Source organism: Phasianus colchicus, chromosome 5 (assembly GCF_987193195.1).
Source record: "Phasianus colchicus chromosome 5, bPhaCol1.hap1.1, whole genome shotgun sequence".
Classification (NCBI taxonomy): domain Eukaryota; kingdom Metazoa; phylum Chordata; class Aves; order Galliformes; family Phasianidae; genus Phasianus; species Phasianus colchicus.
The window spans coordinates 28927905-28954977 of NC_143440.1; the positions used below are offsets into that span (position 1 = coordinate 28927905).

Sequence of the window (27073 nt, forward strand, 5' to 3'; positions counted from 1 at the left end):
TCCTGATGTCAGGGCCAAAACACAGCAAAGGCAGCAGCTGGCCTACCTGCGTGATCATGTCAGAGCCCCACTGATCTGCCTTGGACTGGAAGCAGAAGTGCAGTCCCCCAGGGCACAATGGATCCATCTCAGACCTGGTAGCCACAAAGGCAGATAAGGAGAACGTGATTATGCAGTGCGTGCTGCCTTATTCCTGTGCTTGCCTGAGGAGGAGAATCAATATCTGTCCCCCATTACCACACTGGTCGCTGCTCTGGCACAGCCTGCTCTGGCACAGAGGGCTCATCCCCAGCACCAAGCCCCGCTGCAGGAAATGCAGCCTCCTAGGGAAAGCAGCCACTGAAGGAGGCACCTCCACAATGCAGTTCTGCTGAAGAGTTAAAGCCCGCAGTTATAAGCTGGGCTAGCAAGATAAGAAATGCAAAACAACATGAGGGCCTGTTTCTGGCTGCCAGCATTGCTGCGGCTCGAGGTCACAGCCAGCAGAGAACACAGGCAGCGCAGTTTAATAACTTAAATAATTTAAAAGCTGTTCCTGGAGGCCACTGTCTCCCACACGGCACTGCTGGCGCCGGGCACAGAGCTCCAGTTTCAGTATGAAACCACAGCAAGATCAGTTTACTGTGTGGGAATTATTTAAAGAATAAATGGAAACGGAAAGAAGACAGATGTCAGCTCTTCCCTTGTTTAACCTGCCTGCTCCTCCCCAGAGAAAAATGTACATGCGAGTAAACAAAACTGTTATAGCATCCTTCAGACTCTGCTTTGAACAAGCTGACCAGGATGATCTCATCTCTCCCTGTCTCTCCATCTCCCTCCCTTTCCTATCCCACTGCTGACAGCTGAACTTAAAAGCAAGGGGCTCCCACCTGCACAGTCACCTCAAGGGGCAGTATTACCTTGGAACTTCGAAATATCGCACTAACAAAGGACTGCATAGCTTTGAGCTCCAGCTCAAGTTGGAGTCCATTCATCCCTCTACAGTTTCTCTCCTTGCATCAAGTTCAGATCCAACCTCAGTCCCCATTCAGGACCTCCCAAAAGGCTCTCACCCAGCCCATGTCCCACGCCATTCAACCCCCATGCTGTGTTGCTGTTGCCTTCTCCACCTCATGCAGGCACTCAGGGTTCCTGCATTTCTACCACTGCTGCTGGAAAGCCACATACTGGTGCCATGTCCTCTTCATCTTGGCTGTGCGACTGCTGGCTCTCTTTCAGGTAACACAGACTACAACAGCAGGAGCCTGGCCCAGCTCCTCACACTGTGACACACAGGCACAGCAAGGGATGGCTTTGTTCCCAAACAAGGTCACTTTGAGGAATACCACCCTCAGAGAGATGCATCAGCTCTGTAATCTCCTCCTCTGTTTCAGCATCCCAAGCTTCAGCATCACCCTCCAAATGGATGGCACTTCAGTTCTGCAGCACTCACTCTGATCTGCTATACCTTCAGTCCACGAGGCCCAAGCAGTTCGAAACACAGACAGATCATAGCTTCACTTCAAAAGAACTTTTTTTTTTTTTAATTTAGAAATGCAGTTATATACAGAGAACAATTAAATTAAACTTTGTACAAATATTAAAATACTATCTTCACACCCACCGCAATGTACAGGATACCAGAAAATATATATAAAATAAAGCAAAATAGAACTGATTGAGTGACATCCTGCACAGCATCAATTACGGTCTTGTTTTTAATCCCACATACATATGGAGTACCATTCTGCAAATAATTCCATAGTGGTGCAATTCAGAATTAAAAAAACAACCAACACATACAGGAAAAGAAGAAAAGATTAATGCACCAAAGGCAACCAAGCTCTCCTTGCATTCGCACCAGCAGCTACCAGCAGTCCGCCCACCACAGCACAGCACAGCTGCTTCCTAGGCAACTTAGCTTTCTGTTCTTTTTGAGTGGGAAAAAAAGTGAAGTTGAGAATCAGAACTGAAACGTTTTCCAGCACAACTCCATTGCCTCTGTCCGTGCCTACCCCAGGAAGGAAGCAAAAGCAGAGCCTACGAAAAGAAATGTAAAAGCGTCAGGACCCTGCTCTGGTGGGCATGGATGTGTAGGGAACCTGCAGCAATCTACCTGAAGCAGTGCTGAACATAGGGCCTGTGTGGGAAACACCCTGCACCCAACTGGCTGGGAGGGCAGGGGAAAGGGGTGAAGGACTGGAGGAGGACTCATCTCCTGTATAAAAATATGCCTTAAAATGAAACCCGCTGTAGGAAACCTCTATGCAGTTTCAAAGCATTTCATAGAGAATAATTTTTTCAAATAAAGTTCTTCGGCAAAGAAAGGTTTTCTCAAAGAACAAGTTCAACGTGCAGCTCCCCAGGAAGGGCTGAAGGCCAAGGCTGGGGTGAGGTCAATGTGGAAAATGGATAGGGGTTTATTGCATTTATATACAGAAACCAGAAAGTGAAATCAATTTAATCTGATATCTGGAGAGAATAAAAAGGCAGATGCTGTAGAACAACTGCTATCAGAACATGAAAACCAGGCTTTGCAAGCCTGTTCCAAGGTCAGCAAGGAGATCTCAGTGTCCTACTAGTTGTACATTAATACTTTTATCCAGCAAGCCTAGAGGCCTGCTAAATCCAGACAAAGCACAACTCCCTTAGAACCTGGTCATGAAGGCATTGGCTATCATTAGCCTGCAGCATACTTCTCTTATTGGCCACAGCTCTTCCTCACCCACCCCAATCCCTTCCTGCATTCCCAGTTCTGCACTGCACATCACTTAACTAACACGTGGTTACTTCCAGCAGCCCAGCCTGCTGCTCCTTCAAAGCTCTGCTCCTTGCAATTGTCCCCATCTTTCTATTGCACATAGCAGTTTAAATTTCTGACTTGCCCTTTTATTTTTTAAATATTGGATCCCAAAATAACCTACCAAAGAAAAAAGTAAAAAGTGCTATTTTTATTCTTCCACTGTAATTCATTTTAATGTTGTTGCATTTCATGGGGCCAAGCACAAATGACACAGTGTAAGATGATTACAGCAGGGGCATTAAATAAGAAACGTACTTCCCTCTGAATTCTTTTTGTCAGGTGTAGGTGGGAAAAAAGGTGGAAAAGAAACCAAAGCAAGGTACCCACTATGCTGCATCTTGTCAGGCTGAGCCCCCACACACCCCATCAGCACACGGAGACCTCCCTGTGACAGCAATCCTTGGGATACTCTTAGAGACAACCAAAACCCTGCAAGAGCAGGGCTCAGGCTGAGGGACCCTTACATGTCAGCCCTTGCTCGCAGAAGAGAAGACAGCATACTTCAGTTTAGTTCATCTTCCTAAACCTCTGTCCCAAGGCCTTCCCAATCCTCCACAGAATAAGAACAAAAAAGTAACAATCACTCGTTGACCAGTAAATGAAATGAGTCCTTAATCCCTCTCCCATTTGGAAAAAGTTGTCAAGAAGTCACTGCTTAGGTTCCTCCCCCAACCATTCTACCCTCTTTTATATGAAAATATAAAGCATCCTGGGAGCTCCTGCTTCATCCCCAAGCAGCCCAACAGAGGCTGACTGTTACAGCCTGATCACAAGACCTATGCTTGCTTGTTTTCCTCCTACCTCTGCATATTTTTCCCAATTACTAAAGCTGTTTTCCATAATTTCTGTAAGTGAAACAAAATGAAAGCACTCCCTCTTCTGTGCAGCTTCCTTCTCTTCCCACCCAAACAGATTTTTTTTTTTTCTCCTAAGCTGGCAGCTGCTTACTTTATAACAGCAGAGAGCAGAGGCAGGACCACACAGTACGTGCTTTCTGCTAGCTAAGCAGGCACTCATCCAGGGCAAGGTCAGCCTTGGCATCAGCTTCCAGCTTCATTAAGGGGTTCTTTCACCAAACCGGTACTGAGCCAAAAGGACTGCTCCTTGCAGGAAGGCAGCACACGCCTAACTTCTATTCCCTGATTGCTCAGGTTTGAGCAGGAAGGTCCTTAAGAATCTAAGAGCAACTCCTGCTCTGAGCTGGTTAGGTCTTAGAAAATACGTGACTTAGAAAAGTCAGATATTCTCCTCCTCAGCCTTGCAGTTGCTCAGTCTCTCCACATGCCCTGATAAAACCAGTGAAAGAGACAATTTTAATTGTTAAGGTAGGAGTTGAAAACTAAATATAAACATTTCCACTCTTGTTTTTCCAAAATTTCAATAAGAGATGTGTAAACATTATCACTCGACAGTCCTTGAATACGAAACAAAACAGCCCACTGTAAAACAACATGGGATTTTCATCATTTCAGCTGAACAAAAGAATACCTAAATCAACCAAACTGGATTTATCAAGTCCTTGTGTTAATGAAAGAGAACATGAGCAACAGGGAAGGAAAATGCTGCATTCTTAAATTATTAATATCCCTCCGAACAGGGATGAGGAAAAAATGATTGTTCCATCCACAGGCACGCACTGACCCAGCTGCCCTGGGATTAAGCAGCTAATCAGAAACAGCAGGTGCAGGGCCAGACACTGCAGCCAAGTCCCATTTCCAGGAACCAGAGCTAAGCCACAGCAAATATTACTTTATTTTTAAGGTGTTATGTCACTTTTACTAATTGGTCTGACAGCATGATCTTGGAGCAACAAGGATGAAGACAGTAAGGATCATAAAACAAAAGCAAAGCAGCAAAGAACACCCCCATTTACCTGTTCATTGCCACATGACATATCAGGCTGTGGCATTTTGCTCCTTCAACTCAAATGAAAATTTAGCAACTTCTCATACTTCTCTGGCTACTTCAGGATAGTTATGACAACATACCTGCATTTAAGAAGCCAACTTTTCCTAATAAAACCAGCTCTATGGAACCCAGTTTCCAGACCATCCCTCTAAAGAGGCAGCCCAGATCTGTGACTGGTTCACCTACCCCAAAGTAAGTTGATCTGCTGCAAAAAATGAAGTCGTCTTAACAGCAACCAGGATATTCTGACCTGCTGTAGGTAACTGTAGGGAGCAGAGGTATACATATTTTTGGATTTTCTTTTCCCTGTTACCAGAACTTAAAGTGATCTCCACAATTTATGTTCAGGATTAAGCTGTGGTATCCTCTGGTTAGTGTAGCCAACCTTCTCTTGCAGCAACGGGCCACCTGTGTTGTACTTAGAAGAGACACTGTAAGTGCTGTTGACCCCAAGCCAAAATGAAGAAGCCCTTCTCTGCGAGCCCACGGAAGCCCGTCAGGACACAACAGCAGACACTTGCTATATAGTAGCCTCTTAGGTGGTATGGAGGGCTCAAGTACCAAAATACCTAGTGCAGCTGGGAAGGTAACTCGGGACTGTGCCAATGGCACTAAGCATTCACCACCAATGGGGAAGTTTTTCTTGACAATTTCAAACACACAAACTGCTTCCAGATTACGTCTGAAAGCATTATCTCTGCCTGAAGATCTGACCAAAGGAACCTAAGCATTAGTGCAGAACCAACTTCACTTGAAAAGCTCTGTAAGACACACAGTTTATTCAGAAGAGCATGGCCACAAATTTGGTTCCATTCCCGATGCCTAAAAACGAATGCTACCAATTCACAGAAAGTCAGAGCCTCCGAACTTTCTGCACACTTTCCACTGGCCATTTCCCAAGACTCTTCCACAATCTAACATCAGATGCTCTGGCACCAGACCAAAGCTGAAAGAGTGGTTTTTATCATCAGTACAGTCCCAATTGCAGCCTCCAGAAACACAGAATTAACCAAGTGGGCTGCACCAGTAGTGAAGGAAGGACAGAAAAGTGATTTTTCAGGAGAGGACTCTTGCAGAGGTGTGTTCTGAGAAGGGGGCAGAGGGCTTTCCTGTGTTTTGGACTTCTCAGCCTTCGGTACTCTAGCAATTCTCAACTGTTATTGCACAGCTAGGCTGCAAGGCAGCTTATCTCGTTTGAGGAGCTCCTAGATATTACAAGCTGCCCCTCACTTGGGATCCCTCTCCAGGCCAGTGTCAGTCCCAGTGAGGTGGTTTGTCCTGCTCTGTTACAAAGAGGATGCTGGAAGAAGAGCCTATATAACATACATATGTATATATAAACTGTCTGCACCCAGAGAGCAAATGGTTTCAGCCCCTGCTCTCTGGGCAACAGAAGGGCTAGAGAGGCTGCCAAGCTGCAACAAGCCGGTGTGAGGAGGAAAAAGGCACAAGAAAAGAGCAGCTCTTCAGAGACTGCTGTCAAACATCTGGCTGGGGAAAAGGAGAGAGAGCTCAAATCCACTACGTTCCTTGAGTCTCTGATGCATATGGAATGGGGAAGCCAGCACTGCACCAACCCCACTGGTGCATCCAGGAGGCAACCTGGCGACATCCTTTGGATCTTCAGCTGAGGGCATCTCTGCTTGGAGGTATCCAGGGCACAGCTCGCGAGGATGGGGAAGGATGCACAGAGTGCTTCTGTCCTGAAGACAGGGAGAGGAGAAGGAAGAAGTCCAAGAGCGAGAAGGCTAGACACATACAGCAGGCCTCATGCTTCCTTCAGTAAGGGAATATCTGAATGGTGGGGAGAGAAATAAAATTAAAAAAAAGTAGTAAAACTTTTGTCATTCAACACACACCAGAAAAACTACTCTTGCAAGACAGGGTCCCGTTTCCATTATGTGATAACACAGCACTCTTCTTGTCATTGTAGCATAGCAGAAGGGACCTCTGGAGGGCCAACCTGCCTCTGCAAGCAGGACCATCACCACCTCCAGTCTTAAAAATCTCAAATGTCAGGCCCCGCACTGCCCTCCTGGCAGGAAATATTTTCCTAATGCCCAATCTGACTCTGTCAAGTTACACTTCATGTTTCACCAGATTAAGCCCAGCTCTCTCCTGGGCCCCCAACTATCTTGGCAGGATTCCAACAGTGCCTGTCCAGTTTCCCCCACCTCCCTCTTAAACTGGAAGTTCCACAAGAAGAAAAAATATTCCCACTAAAGTCTCAGTATTGTGCAGGGAAGGGTAATAACTTCTTTCTCTTCTTTCCCCATGACCTCACCAAACTCTTAGTTTTTCAACATATCTGAGACAAGTAGTTTCTTGCTACATCTGGGGTGGCTGAGGATACACAGATAAAACCTGCCCTTATCTGACTCCTTCAGTAGCTGCAGCTTTCTTATCTTTGAACCAGAAGCACAAGCTTTATGGTTTTCTGTATAGGGCAACCTGTTATGGCTTCTGATATAACTTGCACAATACGTGTTTCCAGGCAGTGACAGAACATGACACAGTGCAGAGGTAACACACTGTGATAAGTATGCTGTGGACTCTTCTAAGAAAGCACCGCTTTTAGGTTTCCACTGTTTACATACTGGAGATTTAATTCCCATCTCAATACACGTTGCCACTTCCACCCTCCAGTGGAAATCTCCATTAATTGTTTTTATTGCAAGGCTTCTGGATGGCATTACTAAGGCTGTAGGGCTTGACACCACAGAAATGAGTTCTACCCTGAGCTATCTACAAGCCAGTTACATCTTTTTTTGTCTGAAGACACAACAGTCTCTGCAGAAGCAATCTTAGGCTGCAGCTTCACACCAGCTCTGCCATTGTAAAGTAACAGCTTCAGGGTAGAACAGTGAAGTTAAGAACACAAGATTCTCTAACTATTAAAGAGACTTGCCCCTCTGCTCTGTACTGTAAGTTCAAACACATCCCTTGTGTTTTTGTGTGTTTTCTCACATGCCTGGGCTGCAGCACCACATGTACTGTGACAATAAGCTGCTTACTAAGATCATCTAAAAATGAAGAAGCTTAAACATTACAAGGGTCTTGTATTTCAAGCATACCCTCCCACTTCCACCAACTTGTTTTGCGTAAATGCAGCTACTTTACTGCCTTTGCACAATGATGCTTGAGGTCGTCATTTCTCTGCAAATCGCTTGCTGAATCAAGATTGAGAAATAGAACCCACAGAGGGTGGTGACGCACTGGAACAGGTTGCCCAAGGAGGTTGTTGATGCCCCATCCCTGGAGGCATTCAAGGCCAGGCTGGATGTGGCCCTGGGCAGCCTGGTCTGGTGGTTGGTGACCCTGCACATAGCAGGGGGGTTGAAACTAGATGATCAGTGTGATCCTTTGCAACCCAGGCCATTCTATGATTCTATGAACCCCAGCTTACTCTTTTAAGAGTCTCATATAGCGCTCCTTGCCCAAGTCACATACCATCTGTGTATTCCTCAGAGGAAGTGAGTGATAAAAGGCTCTGTATGTCACTGCTTTCTGAATCTTGGAGTTCTTTCTGTACAGGTCTACTGCTAGCCATCCCAGCTACCCAGGAAGAGGTAGCAGCCTGATGCACAAGAACAGTTTCAGAACGCTGAGAACCACTAGCTTCACACAGTCCAGAGTGTCCGGGGGCTTCATCTTCTCTATCAAGGCTACTGCGAACCCCTTGGTCCTGTTGCTGCATCTCTCTGGTTCCGTTCTGCCCAGCTCCCTCTGACAGCACAATTTGCACCCGGGAGTCCGAGGGTGGAATGCAGTTCCCTGTGCTGCCATACACTGCTTCTTCATAAGATGGCAAGGCCACTTGGACACCATCCACCATGATAGAGACCTGATCCCCAGACACACCTTGGTCTCGCCTCAAAAAAAAAAAAAAACAAAGGGGGAAAAGTTGAGCATTTATATTTTATATATATTTTCATTACCAAGAACCCCGGTAGCCTCCCACCTTCACCACAACAAAATTATAATGCTCACTACAAACATGAATGCTGGATTACTGAAGTTAAACAAGCATGGCTTTGAAGCTCTACTGTGAACTGCCATACACATGATTGGGGCTGTAGTTCAAAGTGACTAAGGTTATACTGTCTCCCACTTCATCTGCCTCAATAGCTAAATCTGACAAAGATCATGACCCAGGGCCTCTGCTGTCGCAGTCCACAGAAAGAAAACTGACCACTGTTGATTTCAGTTTGTTATAGTGCTCTGCTCTGAAACACCAAACACTGTATGTTCTGCTACCTATGCTGTTGGTAAGATAACTGTCTAGCACAGGTAGGTCAGATAGCTCTTCAATTGTTACAGTGTGGATAAACCTAGGTCAATGGGTCAGAGTCCTGAGACTGAATTTGTATTTGCCATACTGGTTTAGACATCTGCAGAAAAGGACAAACTTCTGTGCCTGGCCTCTGAACCTCCCTCAGTGCTGGACAGCCACATCTCTGTTCTTATTTATGAAATATTATTCATTTGTTCTGAAAAAGGACTCCACAGTGATACTTTTGACATCAGCTGGCAGCAGTGTTACAGTTGGGTCCCTTCTCTCATCCACAGACCTAGGCCAGAAGGGCTCTCCTCCCTGTGCAAGCAACCATGGCATATTTGCACATGTACATCATCAGCAATACTGGCAGGATTCAGGACCATAGACAGACTTGGGGAGATGCATATATACCCAGACACCTACTTCAGTAATTACCCATGGCTAGAAGAGGCAGGAGATTGATCAATAGTAGGATTTATAACTTTTAACAGTTAAGGCTACAAAAAAAGGGCAAAGAAACCACTAATTAGATAGCACGATAGAAAAGTGAGTGCAGATGGGTATTGCTGGCCAGCGTTTCAGACTGCTGCTGGAGGATCATGGGGCAGAGGTGCCAGTGAAGTGAGGAATACAGCAGTGTGGGGCAGAACGTTCATACACAGGCACCTTATTTCTGGGAAAACAGAAGGGAGGCAATGAGGCCAGGCTGTGAAACCCAGACAGCCCTCTGCCTACACAGGTAGCTCACTGCAGCAGGCTAAAAGTAGTCAGTCATGTAGATCTACAGTCTATCAGAACACAGTAGCTTAGATATGACACAGGAACCCTGCCTCTTCTTTCCTGGAAATTAGACTATACTGTTGCCAGTCCTTGTCACCAACCTGCCCTTTGTAATCCACATGTAGGTTCTACTCTACCTGAAGTTTCTGACTGAAAATAGCCTCTCATGGGAATTGCCCTGACTCACAGGGCAGAAGTAGAGAAGTAGGGAAGTAAAATGAAGGCCCAGACCAATCCTCTTGTTGAGTTTCTGCTGCAGAGAAACAGGACACCTTGGAGCCTGTCTAAGCCCCAGCTACACTTACCTGCTGTGATGGAACGACTTCAGCTTTGGCTGCAACAAAACAAACAGCACAACTAAGAGAAGAATCAGAGCGACAGAGCTCGCTGTGGAGGCTACTATGGATAGCGTGGGTACTCCAATCGTTGGCGGGGAGTCCTTTTCTGCAAAATCAAGAGGAACACAAAATGATTCACTCTCTTAAATTACCACTGTAGGAAACGAGTAACATTCACGTTGCCTTCTTTCCAGAGTTATACTTTGGTGCAAAGGTGAAGAGCACAAGTTTCTGGTAAAGTCAAGGCAGAGCAGTTACATCCTTCAGAGTTTAAACTGATCCCTCTCTATCAGCTGTAAAGGAAACATGAAACAAAACATGCACTTATAAGGGTACTTTGGAAAAACAAATGGCACACACAGAAAAAGGATGCAAGCTAGTCACATAGACACAGCGGGGGAGTGGTGGTAAGGGTCATGTTATATTTACACCTGATTGAGTAACAGCTAAACAAAAAAAATGTCCTGATGTCACCACCAAGGTCAGCAATTGTCTAGCACAAAAAGCAGGATATTCTAAAGTTCCAAATAATGGATTTTCTTGACTAACTGAACAGTTTCCCAAAGGAAGGGAGTGGAAGTCACCTGGCCTGCTATTATTTAAGATGCAGAAGTATTCCATTTCTTTCTCACACAAACACATACTGCAGGAAATGGAGAAGGAAGGGAGCTGTTGCTTTAAGACACTGAATTTTCAGTATTAAGATACAAATACTCTGTCCACATTATCCCCCTTTGCCCTTTCCTCATCTGTGCTGCGTGACTGTACAAGAAACATTTTGACTTTTAAAGGTCCATTGCAAGGCACAAATATATTAGGAGTTGGCAGAGAAGGGCCTGGAGCTGGCATAGCTGAGCACTGCATGTCATGCCTAGAATGTCACGCTAGTTCTTTCACCTCCTTAGAGTGCATAATTGCCTGTACACGTGCTGTCTCTGTCCTTAATTTATGTCTTTGGTAGATCTCTACACACCTCAGCACCCCATCAGCAAACATTACTGTCCATTTCAGGAAATTCCTACCTATGCAATTCCACAATTTCTTTTTGCTACACTTATCATATTCTCTGGGGAACAGTTGACAAACTGCAGAATAATTACCATATAAAGAGGAAAGAGCACACAAACAGAAGAAAAAAGCTGGAGGACCATTGTTTTTAAGCCACATCCTGCATAAAGCCTGAATGGTATACCCAAAACAGGTAATTTGGAAAGACTATTAGCATTTTATCTTCTTTTTGGACTAAACTTATCGGTTCAATTGTTCTGAAAATTTTCTGGAAACAAGTTCAAAAATAGCTTAAAGTGTCCCCGAGTCAAAGCTGCACCTACTACATTTTCCTTCCGGTAAACAAGACTGAGTAAGTATTTCCATTTTCAAGATTATTCAGGGCACTACAAATACACTGACAGGGAAGAAGTTAGGCAAACAGGAGTGCTCTACATTCAGAACTGATATACAAGTCTGCAAGACTGCTCACCACGCAGGGTACATTTCAGCACATCCACCACCTCAGATTCCAACAGGATGCTCACAAGAAGCTGCCAAAAGGCTGCGAGGCTGACAGGCTCAGAACTACAGAAAATATCTGATAATTGCCAGGGATTTCATTTGTTGCATTTGTATTGTTCATTTGTATGCAACAAGAGAGATGTTACCTATCATCCATCATCTTAAGACCTACCCATTTTCTTTCTACAGTCTCCCTCCTTTTTGTTTTGTGGAAGACTCCTGTTTGTTAAAACTCAACTGACTGAGCAATTGTTTCAAAGCTTGTAGTCTGAAAGCAATAGCTTTATCACTCAGCCAGGCTTTTGAAACCCCATATATTTTAAGGCCACCACACCTACAGGATGTTAAAGAAATCTGAAGGACTGCATCTCATCACAATACAATTCCTTTAGCCCTGAAGTAAACCAAGCGCCATTGTGCAGTAACACCAGAGTTCCACTTGCAAAGCTTTCTTCTGCCGCCTGGGTGCAGCAAGGGGAAAGGGGATCGCCATAGAAAGGAAGCTTGTGCTGAATCTGGAAAGCCTCTTCAGGATCCAGTTGCTGCCAGGTGAACTTCCAGTCCCACTTTCTTATACGCCACAGGAAGAGCTGTTGGAGTGGCCATGACAGATATTGATAGTGTGTTTGGGACAGGACAGGATGTTCTAGAGTTTACAGATATTTAGCTAGCGCCAAAAGGGCCTTGAACATGCTTCTGTATCTATGTCTGATTAAGCTAACACATTCTGCTTTGTGGATTACAAAATATAACCTCAGACTGCACGCATCTTGCTGACTCTGGATGACTGAGCAGTAAAATTCTAACAGTGGGCCATACTTGAAGAGCAGAAGGATTTTCTCTTTATCCAGTATCTATGCTTTAAATCCAGAAAAGCAGATGGCAGATCAGAGCTGCACAACGAATTTTCCTGCAAATCCTTCCACCTTTATGCTTTCATGAAGGAAATCCCATTCAGCTGGTAAAAGCCCATAAAACAGAAAGTGCCCACATCCATTTGGAGAGAAGCAGACACCATTTGTCAGCAATGTCCTTTCCTGCCAGTACAGTGTAAAGTAGCACCACGAAGCTCTCTGCCACAGGAGGCCAATAGTTAGTTAATCTGCAAAGGAGGAGATCAGGTCTGTGTACTGACATGCATATACAAGTGGACAGAAGGGTACACCACTGAGGAAGATGCACTGTCAAACCCATCAGGAACAAAAAATGGATATCAGGGAAAATGCTTCAGTTTCAAGACCTCGCCTGTTCTGGGATGAGAGCTGTCAAAGTAAGAGTCCACATAAGAAACAAGTTACTGGTTTTATACTACTTTCCATAGGCTTTCTCTTTGCAGGAAGGACTCCAGAGTTAGCATCTAATGGGAGCTACACAAGAGGCATTTCTGATAAAGAGCTATGATTGTGAGCTGCATTTATAAAATTGCTGGAGCAGTATGGGTTGCTTCAGCACAACACTGTCTAAAGTGAATCTGAAAAGCCAGTGTAAAGGCCAGTGTAATTCTGAATGTCCCACTGAATAAAATGAGTACTCACCCGGGCTGAGTCTGCAGCTAACTTCCATGGCAGGGTTCCACTCTCCATTCTTACAAGTCAAGTATTTATAGTCTCCTTTCAGCATGTAGCCTTCAACACACAGATACTCTATGACACTGCCTGAAGTCAGAGGGTCATTGCAGGGACTAGGGTGGCATTTGTAGCCGCCATTCTCGGGTTGTGGTGGCTGGGGACAATCTGGAAAAGAGAGAAAGCATTGTAGTAGTTATCTCAGAGGAAGATGTCTGCTGCATATTGCCCATAGATTAACTTCCACCTAAAAACACTCGCTAAATTAAGAAGAAACTACTAAAAGCAAGAAGAAAGATTGTCACACAATAGCAAAAGACACTGCTTAGTTCCACCTCTGATGTGTCTTTTGTGACTGCTAAGTATAGCTTATTATCCCAGCCATACAATCTAGATGGCAGGCAACAAACGGATGATATTTTCATACAGTGACATTTAAGCTTGTTACAACAGGGATTCTGCATAAGAGGCCCAGAAAATCCTTGATGTTACCCTTTCCCCACACCCGTTTCAGGAGTGAGTGGGGGTTGAAGCAAACAGCCAGGATCTCTGATTAGCCTTCCAAGCCATAAGGAAGAAGGGCAAAATCTTCTGAAATGAATGAGGAATGCAAAGACCTTGTTGTACTACCGGTACAGTGTCAAGGTACAGAGCTGACCCAGAAGTTAAAATCCCTGATTTTACATACTGTCCTGCAGTAGAATCACATTTTCTAGCCTATTTTAAAAAAAACAATTAGTTACAAAGATATTTTTAATCTACATGAAGTCTGCAGGGCTGAAAGCACTTTGCATTTCTCTTTGTTTCTCCCCTATCCTAATAGATACAGACATACTAAGTGTGAGAAAGTTTCCCATAGAATTTTCAATAGCTATTCAAACAAAAACAAACTACAAATGAGGAAACTGCACTAGAAACAGGAGGTTTGTGCTTCTCAGAATTTCACCTCCTTGTGTGAGAAAGTTTCCCATAGAATTTTCAATAGCTATTCAAACAAAAACAAACTACAAATGAGGAAACTGCACTAGAAACAGGAGGTTTGTGCTTCTCAGAATTTCACCTCCTTCGGCAGCTTTTGATGATTGCAGAACAGCCTTAATATGCCTTCATGCCACACACCCACCTGACTATAAGGGAGAAATCTGTAAAATCGGATCAACTTCTCAAGCTTCCCAAAAGAAAATACATGAAACACTCCTCCAGATGTATTTTGGGGCGTGGAGAACCAAGCAACCCACCAACTCTGTTGTACCACAGTGCAGTTATCCAGGCTTGCCTCTAATCCTTGCGTGTGAGAAACCAACTGGGCAAGCTTCAGTTAACTGGGTTTTGTGCAGGGCCTAAGAAGACTGAGAAAACAAACTTTGGAGGTACGTTCCACTACAGAAAAATCTGCTACACTGCTGCAGTGTAAGTGACCCTTGAACCTAATCACATGTGTGGACGCAACATAGGCAATGCCTTGTAAATGCCAGTAAAACCCAAGATGAAGTGCTGAGTGAAGCCAAAAGCCCTGTGGTATGAGTTCTGCCAGCTTTATAACTGCAATTCAATTTACTTTTTGAGAGAAAAGGTTAACAGGGGTCTAAGAAACAGCCTTTCAATAAGACTTTGTTCTCGAGGAGATTTATTCTTAAATAAGCTTCAGAGAAGCCACTGTCCTGTCCCTCCTGAGCACTGACTTGCAGCTTCTAAGTTTATTTTCTTTTCTGTGACCATTTCCAATGTTGTAACCAAGGTTTTAACCCTTTGCCTTACACAGCTAAAACGTGCTTTCACTGAAAGCCCATCCAACACAGCCAAGTGACAGACTCACCACACATTTCACATCAAAGCACTTCTACAGGACAGAGGCACTTCCTGCTAAATTACAAGGACTCATTTGAGCACTAGAAATATTCTCAACCATACAGCAAGTACCTCTCCAAGCAATGACAGAGAACTGTGGGAAAAATTTCCATTGCCACAGCAGCAGGGACAGTTTCCCCACATCTCTGATGCCACAGGAGGCATCTGGAATTGCTTAGGGGCCATCTGAGCCCCTTGCCATGCTGCCTCGCTCCAGCAGGAACTTTCCCACACATGCACACAAGTTTCTCATTTCCGGAAGAGCCCAATGGGCTGCTGGCTCCTCTGCTTTAAGGCCTTCATTAGTCAGATGAGATATGGAGACATGGCTAGCACAGTTCCTGCAGGAAGTTTGTCCCTTTGGGTGCTGTAGAGGGTCACGCAGAACAATACGCTCTGTTGAGGACACTAAAATCAAATCTTAAGTTGGTAGATCCAGAGAGCTGCTGTTCAGAGGGCTGAGGAGTGACCAGCTCAGCCCAACCCAGCAAAGGAAGCTTGCTATTTCTCAGCAGCATTCACGTGGTCTCCGCTCTCCAGTTGCAGCCAGAGCTCCTTCTGTCACCCATGTGTGCTGAGTTATCTTCAAAAGTCAGCTAGCAACCAAAAAGGCACTCACATACATCGTAGTGAAACTCTCAAAGACCTGCAAATACCATGGCATAAGCAATCCCATGGGGCCCTAATTTGGCTTCCTTGTGCAGGTGCTTTAGGACCAGATCTGCAGCTATGCCACTGCAGACAGATCTGCTCCCCACCACCTCCACAGGCTGCTCAGCAGCAAAGGAAAGGGCAGCTACTCTTTATGTGCTCAGCCCCTTGACCTACAGCTGTCCTCATCCATGAGTGCTTCAGAATCAGTCACCCCCCTTTTCCTCCTACCTCTCCCTGAGGGCACTTGACACAAAGAACACCACATACACTTCAAAAAAGACACCTTCACTCTGAACAGGCCTCTCCTGGCCACACACATGGATGGATGACACAGGCAGAAGGGAAGAGCTCTCTATCAGCAGCCTGGAGCGGGGCCATGCTGTGAAGGAGCAGCGCAAGGTCTGGGAGCAGGGAAGCTGCCCCAGTCCTTCTACCAGCTCCCATTCCCAGCCAGGCTGCGTGCTTTCAACCTTCGGTGAGGTCTGCATGCTGCTGCCCAGCCTCAAGCAAACGTTACTTTGGCACACTGCCCAATGCTTTCTGAGCCACACCAACCAAACAACGGAAGAGAATTTTTCAGTATTTCAGCCCCAGCTGGGGCAGGACAGATTTCAAAGGATACTGCAAAACCAGCGAAGGCAGATACACTCTTTGCAAGTTTTCAAAGGCAGGTGGCACACGGTGGATACATTGAAGCTTCCGAAAAGATGACAAAAATTCCTCTTAAGTAGTCGGACACTTAAGAACAGATATTGTAACCACATACTCACTTCCCAACAACACTCGCTTAGATTCTCAATGGCATTAGCTTCTCCTTGAAATACAAAGAAACAGAGAGGAGCATCATCATCTCTCTCCCTGAACACAGCGTTCTTGGAAGTACCCCGGAGTTTGAGACTTCTCGAAACAAACACATGTGCCAGGCACCGAGGAAAAACAGAGACAAGTTAAGAAGTTATCAACTTCTTAGGGGGTTTTGACATCCCAGGCTTGCAATTGTCTCAGCACCATCATCTGTCATGATCCGAGGATGCAAGGGGACAGTGGTTTTGAGCATCACAGTCTTTTGCACAAAGAAGGGAGAGCTCTACTCCCCGAGGCTCAGTTTCTAAGAGGTACTGACGTTTGACCTCTCCTGAGAGCTGGTTCTCTGCCAACACACAGGGCTGGAAAGCAGGCAGGAGATAACCGGTGAAAAGACTAAACGTTTTCCGCATCACTGAACTCTGTTCAGAGATAAAGCAACTGTCACTTCCAGATTGATGGACAGAAATAAAATTACGTACTAAGTTTCTGCAGATGCCATTCCAAAATATTAGGTATTTAATATATTGCCCACGAAAATGCAAGACAAGATTTCAATACGTAAATAAAAAAATACTATGCCAGTACGAACCTCCATCCAGCCTCCTATCAAATCAAATGGTAAGCACCACTTCTGTGTCTACATCACATGAGAAAATACCATCCTCCTTGAAATGAGCATTAACTGCATATATATTCTTTGGATAACAGTGAGCAACTTGGCAACAAGCAGCGTTGTTTTGCACTACAAGGAACTGCTTTTCTGCTGTAGCTACAAGCAGTGTCATTGCACTGGTACCTTCACAGGCTTCCTCACTCATGGCTTCAACAATACCCACTTGCTTCCTCTTAGACCAGACCTGCAGGCAGCTGTGATGGGTTGGAATATGGCCAGACGTCAGAAGGCCAAACTGATTAACCCAATCACCAAAGAACGAAGTGGATCTTCCACAGCTTGGCTGCGCTGAAGCTGAGCCATAATCCTGAGCCTCTGACCAGAGACAGCGCTTCAAAGTGCTTCTAACAACTTAAAAGCTACACAGAACCAAGCACAGACAATACCACAGATGCAAGAAAATAACTTTATGGGATGACGGAGTGGGGGGGTAATGTATTCAAAACACAGAAGAGGCACAGCTGAGCCTTGATCTCTCTGAGCAGAATTCAGAGATGAGCAGATTTCCCAAACCCACGCATGATCAGACTATCGTGTCAAGGAACAAGCACAATACAGTCCACTTACACATACAATATAAAATTAAAATATACTTAAATATGACCAGACTATTACCACGGATGTAAGATGGCTGCACAGTACTGACCTGCTTAGCGCAGACTTGGTATGCTATGGCAGCGTTAATAAAGGCATCTCACCACAGCTGTTTTAGCCCAAGCTGGTGGTTCTTTGCACTCTTTTTGTTTCTTTTTATAAGCATCATCTCTTAGGCCCTAGCAGGGGTCTTACATCTCTTTCTGCACCAAACTCTCAAATTGTATTTCAGCCACTCACCTCCTTTGCTGAGTAGTCTGACCCCGCAGAGATGATGAAAACCAAACCCTCCTCAATGCAATACATTCTTGCAAGACGACAAATACTAATCATCATCAGCTGGAGTGCGTAACTGGGTTTGTAACTAAGCGATAACAAACCACTGCATTGCTCACCTTACGTGGGTGGACAGATTGGGAAAACATTGCTCAACAAAGGGATGTTATGCACTGAACATAGTAAAATTTATTATTATTCTCCACAGCAAAGCATAAAAATCACCGAGGGTAGGACAGGAATAGTTTTGACAAATCAAAGTTACTGCTCATATTACATCCAGTCCAAATTCCAATAACTTGAAGAGGAACTGGGCCTCATGTCAGCTTGTCACAGACTACATGTTTGTTCCAGCATGTTTGACAATCCTCACAGCAGCATCTTAGAATGCTGACCAATCCATTGAGAAGCATTTTGGAAACAGCATGAGGGAAAATTATGTGACTTCTGCAGTCTCCAGCAGGAAGTTAGTCCTTTTCTTAAGAGAGGTGGCTGGGATTGCTGCTCAGCCTTCAGATTCATATGCTGCAGTTCTCTACCCCCTTGATACCAAGCAAAAAGAAACCCCACTGCCAGGGTAGAAGACAACTCCTCAGCAGGCTCCTTTAACAAGTGCCCAGCTCAGATCTGTCAGCATCTCCTGGCCTTCCATAGGTAGACCAGGAGATGCTAAGCTGTTCTTCTTTTTCCTCATTTTCAAGATTTACTCCATTTAATTGATGTTATCAAGACTCAGAGGAAAAACATCCTACGGACAAAACCACTCTCCTGGTCTAACAAGATGCATACTCCCCTGGACAGTCTGGCTAAACCTGTTGTGATTGTTTCATACCAGCGTCTAAAGCGTCCAACCTGGTGAACAAACAGCTTTGTGAAGGAGAACACAGAAGCACCCAGTTAAAAACTGTTCCCATACTAGAGGCTGTATGATTTGCTTCACGCTGCTATTATCTCTCTCAGAAGCCTTATGCTAACTTTCTTGTGCTATACTGGCTTTCCTACAGTGGGATTTTCATTGAGCAGCTTAAGGAAGATTGCCTTCCCTTTTTGTCTCTGTTTATATCTCCTGTCACACAGATGAGTTTCCCTCCTGGCCTCAGTCTCTGCCTCTGCCTATTTACCTTATTTGCTACAGCAAATACTGCAGCGGCAGGAAGCGCCTCTCCACGAGCCTCTGGTTCTCTGAAACACGGCCATCGTTATTCTCTCAGGCAGGACTTTCCACTAGCTATAGAAACCACACTTCTAGAAAGGCATCCAAAATAAATACAAGATAGGGATATCATCCAATTACTTGCCCCTGCTGTAGAAGCCTCTGATTTTCAAGTTGGATAATTTGTGTGTCTGCATCATTTCAGTAAGACAGAAGGAACTGCAAAAGCTGTTGTAGCTTCTGGCAAGGATCTTCAAAAGCCCCAGTCTCTAGGGCACTCTTGAGAGTAATCCTCCTCTACTCCTCTCAACCTGGGTCCTGCCAGTTAAACGGTTGGTCAGAAACACAGCTGAAGCCTTCTGCAGATGCTGCCCTTTTCCAGCACCTCAGACCTGAGGTTCAAGTTTAAGTGACACCACACTGAAAATAACAGAGCCACGTTCACTGTTTCTCTCCAGTTAGTGCCCTGACTTGGCCTGCAGCAATAGCTTTTCTTCTTTTCTTACAATGATTATTTAAGTTCATCCACAAGCTGCCTTTTTTTTTTTTTTTTTTTTTTTTACAGAATTTTTTTTTTTTTTTTTTACAATACAAATGTGACAGCCTGATGCAGCCATCTAGATGGAGGGCGGGGAGTGCAAGTCAGAGAGCAGCAGTAGTGCTGGCTTTGGCTTGTGGAGGGTCTGGTAATTCACAGTGCTGCCCATGGATCCTACTCAGGACTGGCACCAAACATTAGTTTCGCCTTAGGAAGCCACTGAATGAATTTGCTAGCAAGAGCTCTGGCTGTATTTGCTATTTGTAGAAGAGACATTGTTTTCTCTCTTTTCAGAGTTTCAATTATCACCAGCAGGGCACTACCTGACCTCTGCACTAATCTCCTGGTTGTTTGGTAAGCCAATAAGGAAACAATTTAACCCACCCTTTGCCTGTTCCTGGATCTCTTTATTTATTGGATGCATTCCCAAACTCTGTCACTGGTATTCAGAGAAGCATGAATGTGATCCAACCAGATAATAGTGTCACTGCTGTCCTTAGCCACAGCAGTAGGGTAACCAGCCAGAGTTGCCAAGCTCACTTAGCAGCTTCTTGAGCAATAACAAAGGCAACAGACCAGCCTCCCAGAGCCTGCAGACAGACTGCAGTGCCTCAGCTGATACCTAACAGAACAAACTGCAAGTTCTCATGCAAGTCAAAACCTGTTGGTTTTTAAAATTTAAGTTTTTTCCCTTCTCCTGGATAAGTGATTGTTTCATACCTTCTCACATCACTATGGTAGGGCAGACCTATACCTAACAATGTGATGAACTTAAAGCACAAAAACTAGCCTATAAACAGCAGAAAAAACTTACAGAACCCTCTTCTTAAAGAATCAGCTTAATTTTAGCAAGAAGCAAGCCTGCATCAGTTCATACCTTTTTTACAGCTAGCTATGTCAATAAACACCATATTATGCCAAAGCAAAACCATGTCCCAGACAGCTGGTTTGCAGAGAAGCACCTAGATAGGCTTTGATCACACTGCTGCATCTTCCTTCTTGTTGAGAAAGCAATGACAAGGGGGTGTGTTTATGAAGTGGTAAATGCAAAAACCAGTCACCTCCACCCACACACTCCAGCTAGTCAGAGAACAGCTCCATTTCTGAGTGCTAAATACCTTCTGGTATCCATCCAGTCATGTTTGCCTGGATGCACTGAAAAGCTTTCAGCAGTTTCCCCTTATGCACTTGCTGCTCCAGCACTTTTCTCCAGGTGTTCAGATTAATACCAATACTAAGCCAGGAAATGGCTCATCAAGAATTTCATGGATAAATGTCACTGCAGGTAACAGCAGGTCTGTGCTGAACACAGAGAGCCACATGGTCTGGACTGGAGTTTCCCCTGGCAGGCTGGGTCTGAGAAGTACAGCAAGTATCTGCTCTGTGGTCTCACTCAAGGACTTGTATTTGTGATGCAACACTTTTCCAACATCCAGCATTTTGGGGACTGTTTTTGGCCCAAGTAAAATTAACTTCAACTGCAGTAGACAATTGCGTGATATTAAAAAGCCTCTGCCCTAACAAATGGATAGGTCTTCCAGGTAGAGATGAAACATGCTCTGCTGACCTCAAGAGTTTGGTTTTTTCCGCACTGCTCTTAAATGTGCTAGCCTGCATGTTTTAGCTACACACACAGAAGCTACAGATACAACACCTGAAAAGAGACTTAGGCTGAAGCTAGCCTCTGCCTGTCAGAAATAGTGGCATTTCTAGCCAGAGGCTAAACATTCGCACCATAAAGACAGACAGTCAGATGGCCAAGACTTCCATTGATCTGCAATTTTTCTGACAGAGATGGGGCCAGGAACCAGGGCAACAGATTTTGAACTTTCTCCTTTCCAGCACACTGGCTCTCTCTAGCACATGAGCAGATGGGTCATTTCCCAGAGGGGCAAACCCGAGACGGCAGCTGCTGTCAGAGCCCAGTCACAACAGCTGAGGCTAAAGAACCCCTTTATATGCTACTTACAGGAAGCAGAAGTCAATAAAAAGCCTCTATTGTGAGCACACATTTCTAGTCGACCCTGTCCCGAAAATATTTTAAGCCTTCCTAAAAACGCACTGCAAAACATAACTCTCCTTTGGGCTCAGTGCATTGAGCAGAGGCCAAAACTCACTGAAAAATCAGCTCTCTGTCTTTACCAGCCCCACACGCTGCTTACTTTAAGTCAGTAATAGAATATCAAACTGAGCAGGACAGGAACCTTTAGTGGGACAATATAGTTTCCCTAGCAAGGACACACTCTGAAGAGGAGGCTTATATTTTTCTTAATGTCATAACGTGGGTAAATGAGAAAGAAACAAAGCAAGGAGATTACACATATACATGTATGTATACATAATCATACAGCCACACATCTATACAATTAGACACAGTGCTCACACAGCCATCCTGTATATGCCAAAGTTGCCTTCTACTTTTTTTCCCCTCTTTTCCTTCCCTGTTGCCCAAATGCCTTTTCTTCAGGGCAGGGGGAGAAAAAAGGCAGAAAGAAAAGACTAATTGCAGCCTTCCACCAATGCAGCCACCATCTGGTAACTCAAGGGACACACAGAGCCAAATTATCTTAATTAACATGTTACAACAGTATTTAAAAAAACTCTATGCTTATTAACACTCAGCTGTGATTAGTCAACCATGGAGGAAGCCTGCTAATGCCACATTAATTATGGGTCTTGTCTTCCTTTCCATTATAAATATGATTATATTTTTCCAGTGGCTTCTCTCTCTCCTAAAAAGAGCACCACTGGCATAAAATCTTGATCTCAAATGCAAATTCTATTTACATTCTACTAGAGTCAAAATGTTTAGGCTATACTAAGCTTCCACTGGTGCTTTGATGCTGCTACAGACTGTCTCAATACAAAATTCAGCTATGTTTGCCCCTTAGACAGCTCTACTTCGTTTGGACAAATCCCTCAGTAAAATTCAAGCAGATAAAGAATTATTTTGTGTCTTTCAAATTCCTTTCTCCCTCCAAAACACGGGCACAGACTTCATTGCACGCTAGGCCAGATAAAACAGGATGAAATCCAGGGCTAAAAGAAGAACCAGTTGGCAACAACTTGCAGCTGTGGTGCAGTTGGAGTCAGCAGCACAGTGGCTCTGAGCAGTCAGACTAACAAAGAAATCTGCTCTCCCAGTGGCACAATGGAGATTTCCAAGTGACATGCATTTTCTTTTTTTCAAATTTTCCAAGGCCAATTCTGGCCTCCCCATGCCTTCTTGCAGCCACCCTATAATTACTGCCACATGTTAGGAGAAGGAAATTAAGGAAGTGTTGTAACAACCTTATATGATCTGCAGAATCCAGGATTTTGCTCTTGAAACCTCAACCCTCACAACTGCATGAGAAACACCCAGCCAGGTTTTATTTTCTTTCCTTTCTTTCTTGATTGAGGGGGAGCCCCTCAGAAAACTACGCAGGCCTTAGACTGAAGCTCTAAGAAATTTCACTAAGAAATGTGAGGAGCACAAAAGAGTTCACCACACTGGGTAGGGGCAGTTAACTTGCCAGGCATCTCCTTTCCTCTCATTGGCAGTTCACTCAATTCTAAATCTTGTTTTACACTGCAACAAGAAAAACATTATTTAAAAAAGGATAACAGAATTGTCAAAATAACTTGGTATCCTTTCAAAAAGGAAACAGGCAGTAATGGCATCTATTGCACAGAGGTGATTTAGTAGAAAAGGCATTAGTATGGTACCTGAAGCCACGTAACATCCACTGTCCTCGATTACTGGGGCTAATTTTAAACTCCAACTTAGGTCTTCCCACAGCCTTGCTTTCTCACTTTGTCCCTGCTTATTTCCTTCCAGAAATGTACAAACCTAAAAATTGCTCATAATTCAGACATAATCTGCCCATTTACGCCGGTGTTTCCTTGGCAGTTCCTACGTGAGTTTTATCATTTGGGTACAGCAATAACCCAATGGTGTCATCTTAGGATAAATGCCTGACAAACACTATGGACTCTGGTGTCAGGAAAACCACCTGCAGAACCAATGAGAGACGATAACCTAGAAAAGAAAGTAACTGCCACGTGCTCATGCTGATTTTGAGGACTAGATTCTGAGACTGCAGAGACAACTGATTTTTGCTGACTGATCTGATTGATAAATAAATCCCATTATTGATGCTTAGTGGGCAGTTCTTTGAAGGGAACATACCTTAACAACACAGCAAAGCAAAACTCATGTCAACCAGCAAGTGACAACAGACCTGCAATTTAGCCTCAGGAGGCAGCCCAGATGACATACGTCACATGGCTGTAACACTAGCAGCTGTAGGACTACACTGATCTCCTTTCACCACAGGGTGAAATTCAGGAAGTCACTGCTAACCTACAATACACAACACCGGGCTTCTCCTTACCCAGGCCTTCCTCCTAACCCCAATTCTGCCATAGCTCATTTTGTGACTTGGCACTGACTGAGGTAGTCTTTACCAGAGAGAGGGCAGAAACCCAGAATTTTAGAGTTTAGAAAGAAGCCCTGTCTTCCTATGCTTGCATGAGAAGATCCCTATGCTAGCCAAGTTGCTTTAAAGCTCTGTCCTGGTAGGCCTCCTTCGTTCACTAATCAGCCTTTTGCAGCAGATTCATTTTTCATCCTTTCAGCAGCAGCAGCTGTTGCCTCTGACTCAGCCTACCCAGAAAGTACTAATATGGAATTTTGGCCAAGGCAGATCTAGTAATGGCATGCACACAGGAGACTGCTTTGTGCTGTGTTGTTCTACTTTAATCTATGTGGAAACCTAACAGGAAAGCCCAAAGCTTTAGGTGGCTGAAATTGCTCAAGTTGCTCTCTGCATTAGGTCTAGCTTTGCTATGGTGTGGTGGGTAAGGAGAGAAATCATGAAACTTCAAGGTTTTTTTTGTTTTGTTTTTTAAACATCAAGGAACACTGGAGAATACTTTGTGATTCTGCCAATCCATTTTTCTTCTGACTTTTGGATCTGTTCAGCACCACTGAACAAATCAGAATCTAATATCTGGGCAGATCTGTTTATCCTCTAGGAATGAATCATCTCTGCCAGGGGACTTGTCAGAGCAGGCACTCAAATCATTTACCATTGGCTGGGTAGAACTGTAAGGAGTTATTAGTCCTGTCTCACTGGAAAGCCTCTCAAGCACACTTCATATTTTCACCCTAGATGTGGTTAGGTTAGTTGTAAATATTAGGTCATGTTTTCTACAGGCTTTACAGGAGCTCAATATTGCAAGCAAGTTCTCTGCACAGTCTGGCAGGAAAGCAAAAATAGCCCCACTGGGATGCTCCCCAGGTCATTCCATTCAAAGCTGGAGGCACCTCAGACTACAGAGTGACTGAAGTACTATATGTGGCAAGCCTAGCTTTCCCAAAGATGATTGTCCTATAGCCTCCCAGTTACACTACAAGTTGAACCATTCTCATCTTGATTTCCTTACACTGCTTAGCTGAATCTCAAACTGGACTAGATTATAATTCAAAAAGCTGTAAGAATGAAGTTGAAGAACCAAGCTTCAAAATAAAGGAAGAATTTTCTTCTCCTGACAGGAGTTATCTATGACACACCTTTCTAAATTGCCCAATATTTTAACAGCATTAAGCAACATAAGTACTCACAAGGCGGCAGCAGGAAAGGTGGTGTCAGGCCCTGTATAACCTGCTCTGAAACTCAGCAGGCTACTTGGTACCTGGGCTACTCTATATAGTAGCAATGCAAGTAACTGGAGAATATTTGGAAAGAAGGAAGATAACTCAGTGAAGCCATTGGTAAGTTACATGACCTAAGTTTGAACAGCTAAAGGCACCAAGGTCTGCTGGGATGCTGCCGGTGCTTCAATTTACAAGTCATAGAAGCCACCATCAATTCTCGCAGAGCATGCTAAGTCCCACACATTACACACTCAGATTCTGCTTGGGGTCAAATGGCATATCATAAAGTAAACAGCAACTCAGTATAACACCTACAAACATAGCACATCAAAAAACTCATGTTTCCAGTTCTCTCTCTTGAGAAGATTGTTTCGTTATACAGACATAATAGCTTCAAAGTGTTTGTGTTATAGTTCCATTTTCCCAGTACCTACCAACAGCTCCAACCAATTCCAAGGATATGAACTTGCAAGTTGCCTAACAAAATGTATCAGGAAATTGTCAAAAATAGACCTCGTAGCAAACACAAAGTCTTCCTTTCTGTCTTTCTGGCTCCTCATTCAAAACCCCTACATGGTAAACAAAACTAAATTGAAACAAACCAGGCTTGGAAAAAAGGTTCAAAACCCAAGGTCCTTTCATAGCTGGCAACAAATGTTCAGAAAAAGTGTGTAAGAAGAATTCTCATCCTTTGAGAAACTACTGCCCTTTGACACTTCCGCTGCAGCCACTGGAACTGAAGTACAGGCCAGTCAAAATACCCAGCTGAAAAAAGCAGATAATAAGGCTAGAGTAGGTCCTGCTCAGATAGGATCTATTTGTAGCTCCAGATATGACAAAAATTCAAGAAGAGATGAAATACCATTCCTTTCATTTGACTAAAAGAGATTATAAAACACATAAGCAAAACCCCATAGTATAACTATTTTTACAATAAAATACTCATTAAAAGGGCCTAGAACCCACCACACCCTCCCCAACCCTGCTATACCTCAAACCTGCCTCTGTACATCTTGCTGCTTTTGAATGAGAAATACAAGGTTATAGATATTCTTTGCACTTTATCTATATTCCTCGGTCCTACAGAAGGACCCTGCTTTGTTTTGTAGCAATAAAAATAATAAGTTTAAAAAAAAAAAAAGGGTGTAGGGGGAAAGCAACCCCTCTCATAACACTTTTGATCTTTCCATTGCGATACTGGAAGCCAGAAGGTGCGACAGATGCTCAAAGACGCTTGGAGACCAGAACTCCAGTTCCTACATGGTGCCACAACGTGAGCCACAACGCACGCCATGGCTGTAGCAACAGAACCTCCTCATAGTACAAAGCTGAAACTTTGAAGAGGGACACACTGCAGTTTAGTGGATGAAACTAAAGCTAAGGCATAGGGGCACAGGCCTAGACACAAATTCCACTGCTATGTAATCTGAAGTTTTTGCCTCCTTGCCTTGGCTTTCCTTTTCACAGAGCTCTCTTGTTTGCCTTTGAGAATATAGAAGTTCCAGTAGTCTACGGAGCCCTGAGAAATGACTTAAGGGTTCTGGTCAATGAAATTAATTACACTGGTGACAAAGATTTACAGATTAATTTGGCTGCTGTAATAGTTGGGTCTTTTTCCTTATGAAGAAAGCCAAGCCAGATGCAGAATTTCACAGTTCAGTAGTTCTTTCACACAGGTCCCTCTGGCCAGGAATTTACTTCAGCCTTTACTGCAATAAAGGAAAC

At 44.1% G+C, this 27073-nt stretch overlaps 1 protein-coding gene across 7 annotated transcripts in view; it reads right to left on the minus strand.

The window, feature by feature from the left end:
- Positions 1 to 865: 865 nt before the first annotated feature.
- Positions 866 to 27073, minus strand: part of SUSD6 (sushi domain containing 6) — a 78043-nt gene continuing 51835 nt past the window's right edge. For all 7 annotated transcript variants that reach the window (XM_090141131.1, XM_031593648.2, XM_031593650.2 and 4 more), the window contains exons 5-8: positions 13135 to 13332; positions 10055 to 10193; positions 8141 to 8562; positions 866 to 6484 (exon numbers count right to left, since the gene is read on the minus strand). In XM_090141131.1, the coding sequence (XP_089997257.1) occupies positions 6459 to 6484; positions 8141 to 8562; positions 10055 to 10193; positions 13135 to 13332 (785 nt within the window). In that variant the 3' untranslated portion in view covers positions 866 to 6458. The remainder of the gene's footprint in view (positions 6485 to 8140; positions 8563 to 10054; positions 10194 to 13134; positions 13333 to 27073) is intronic.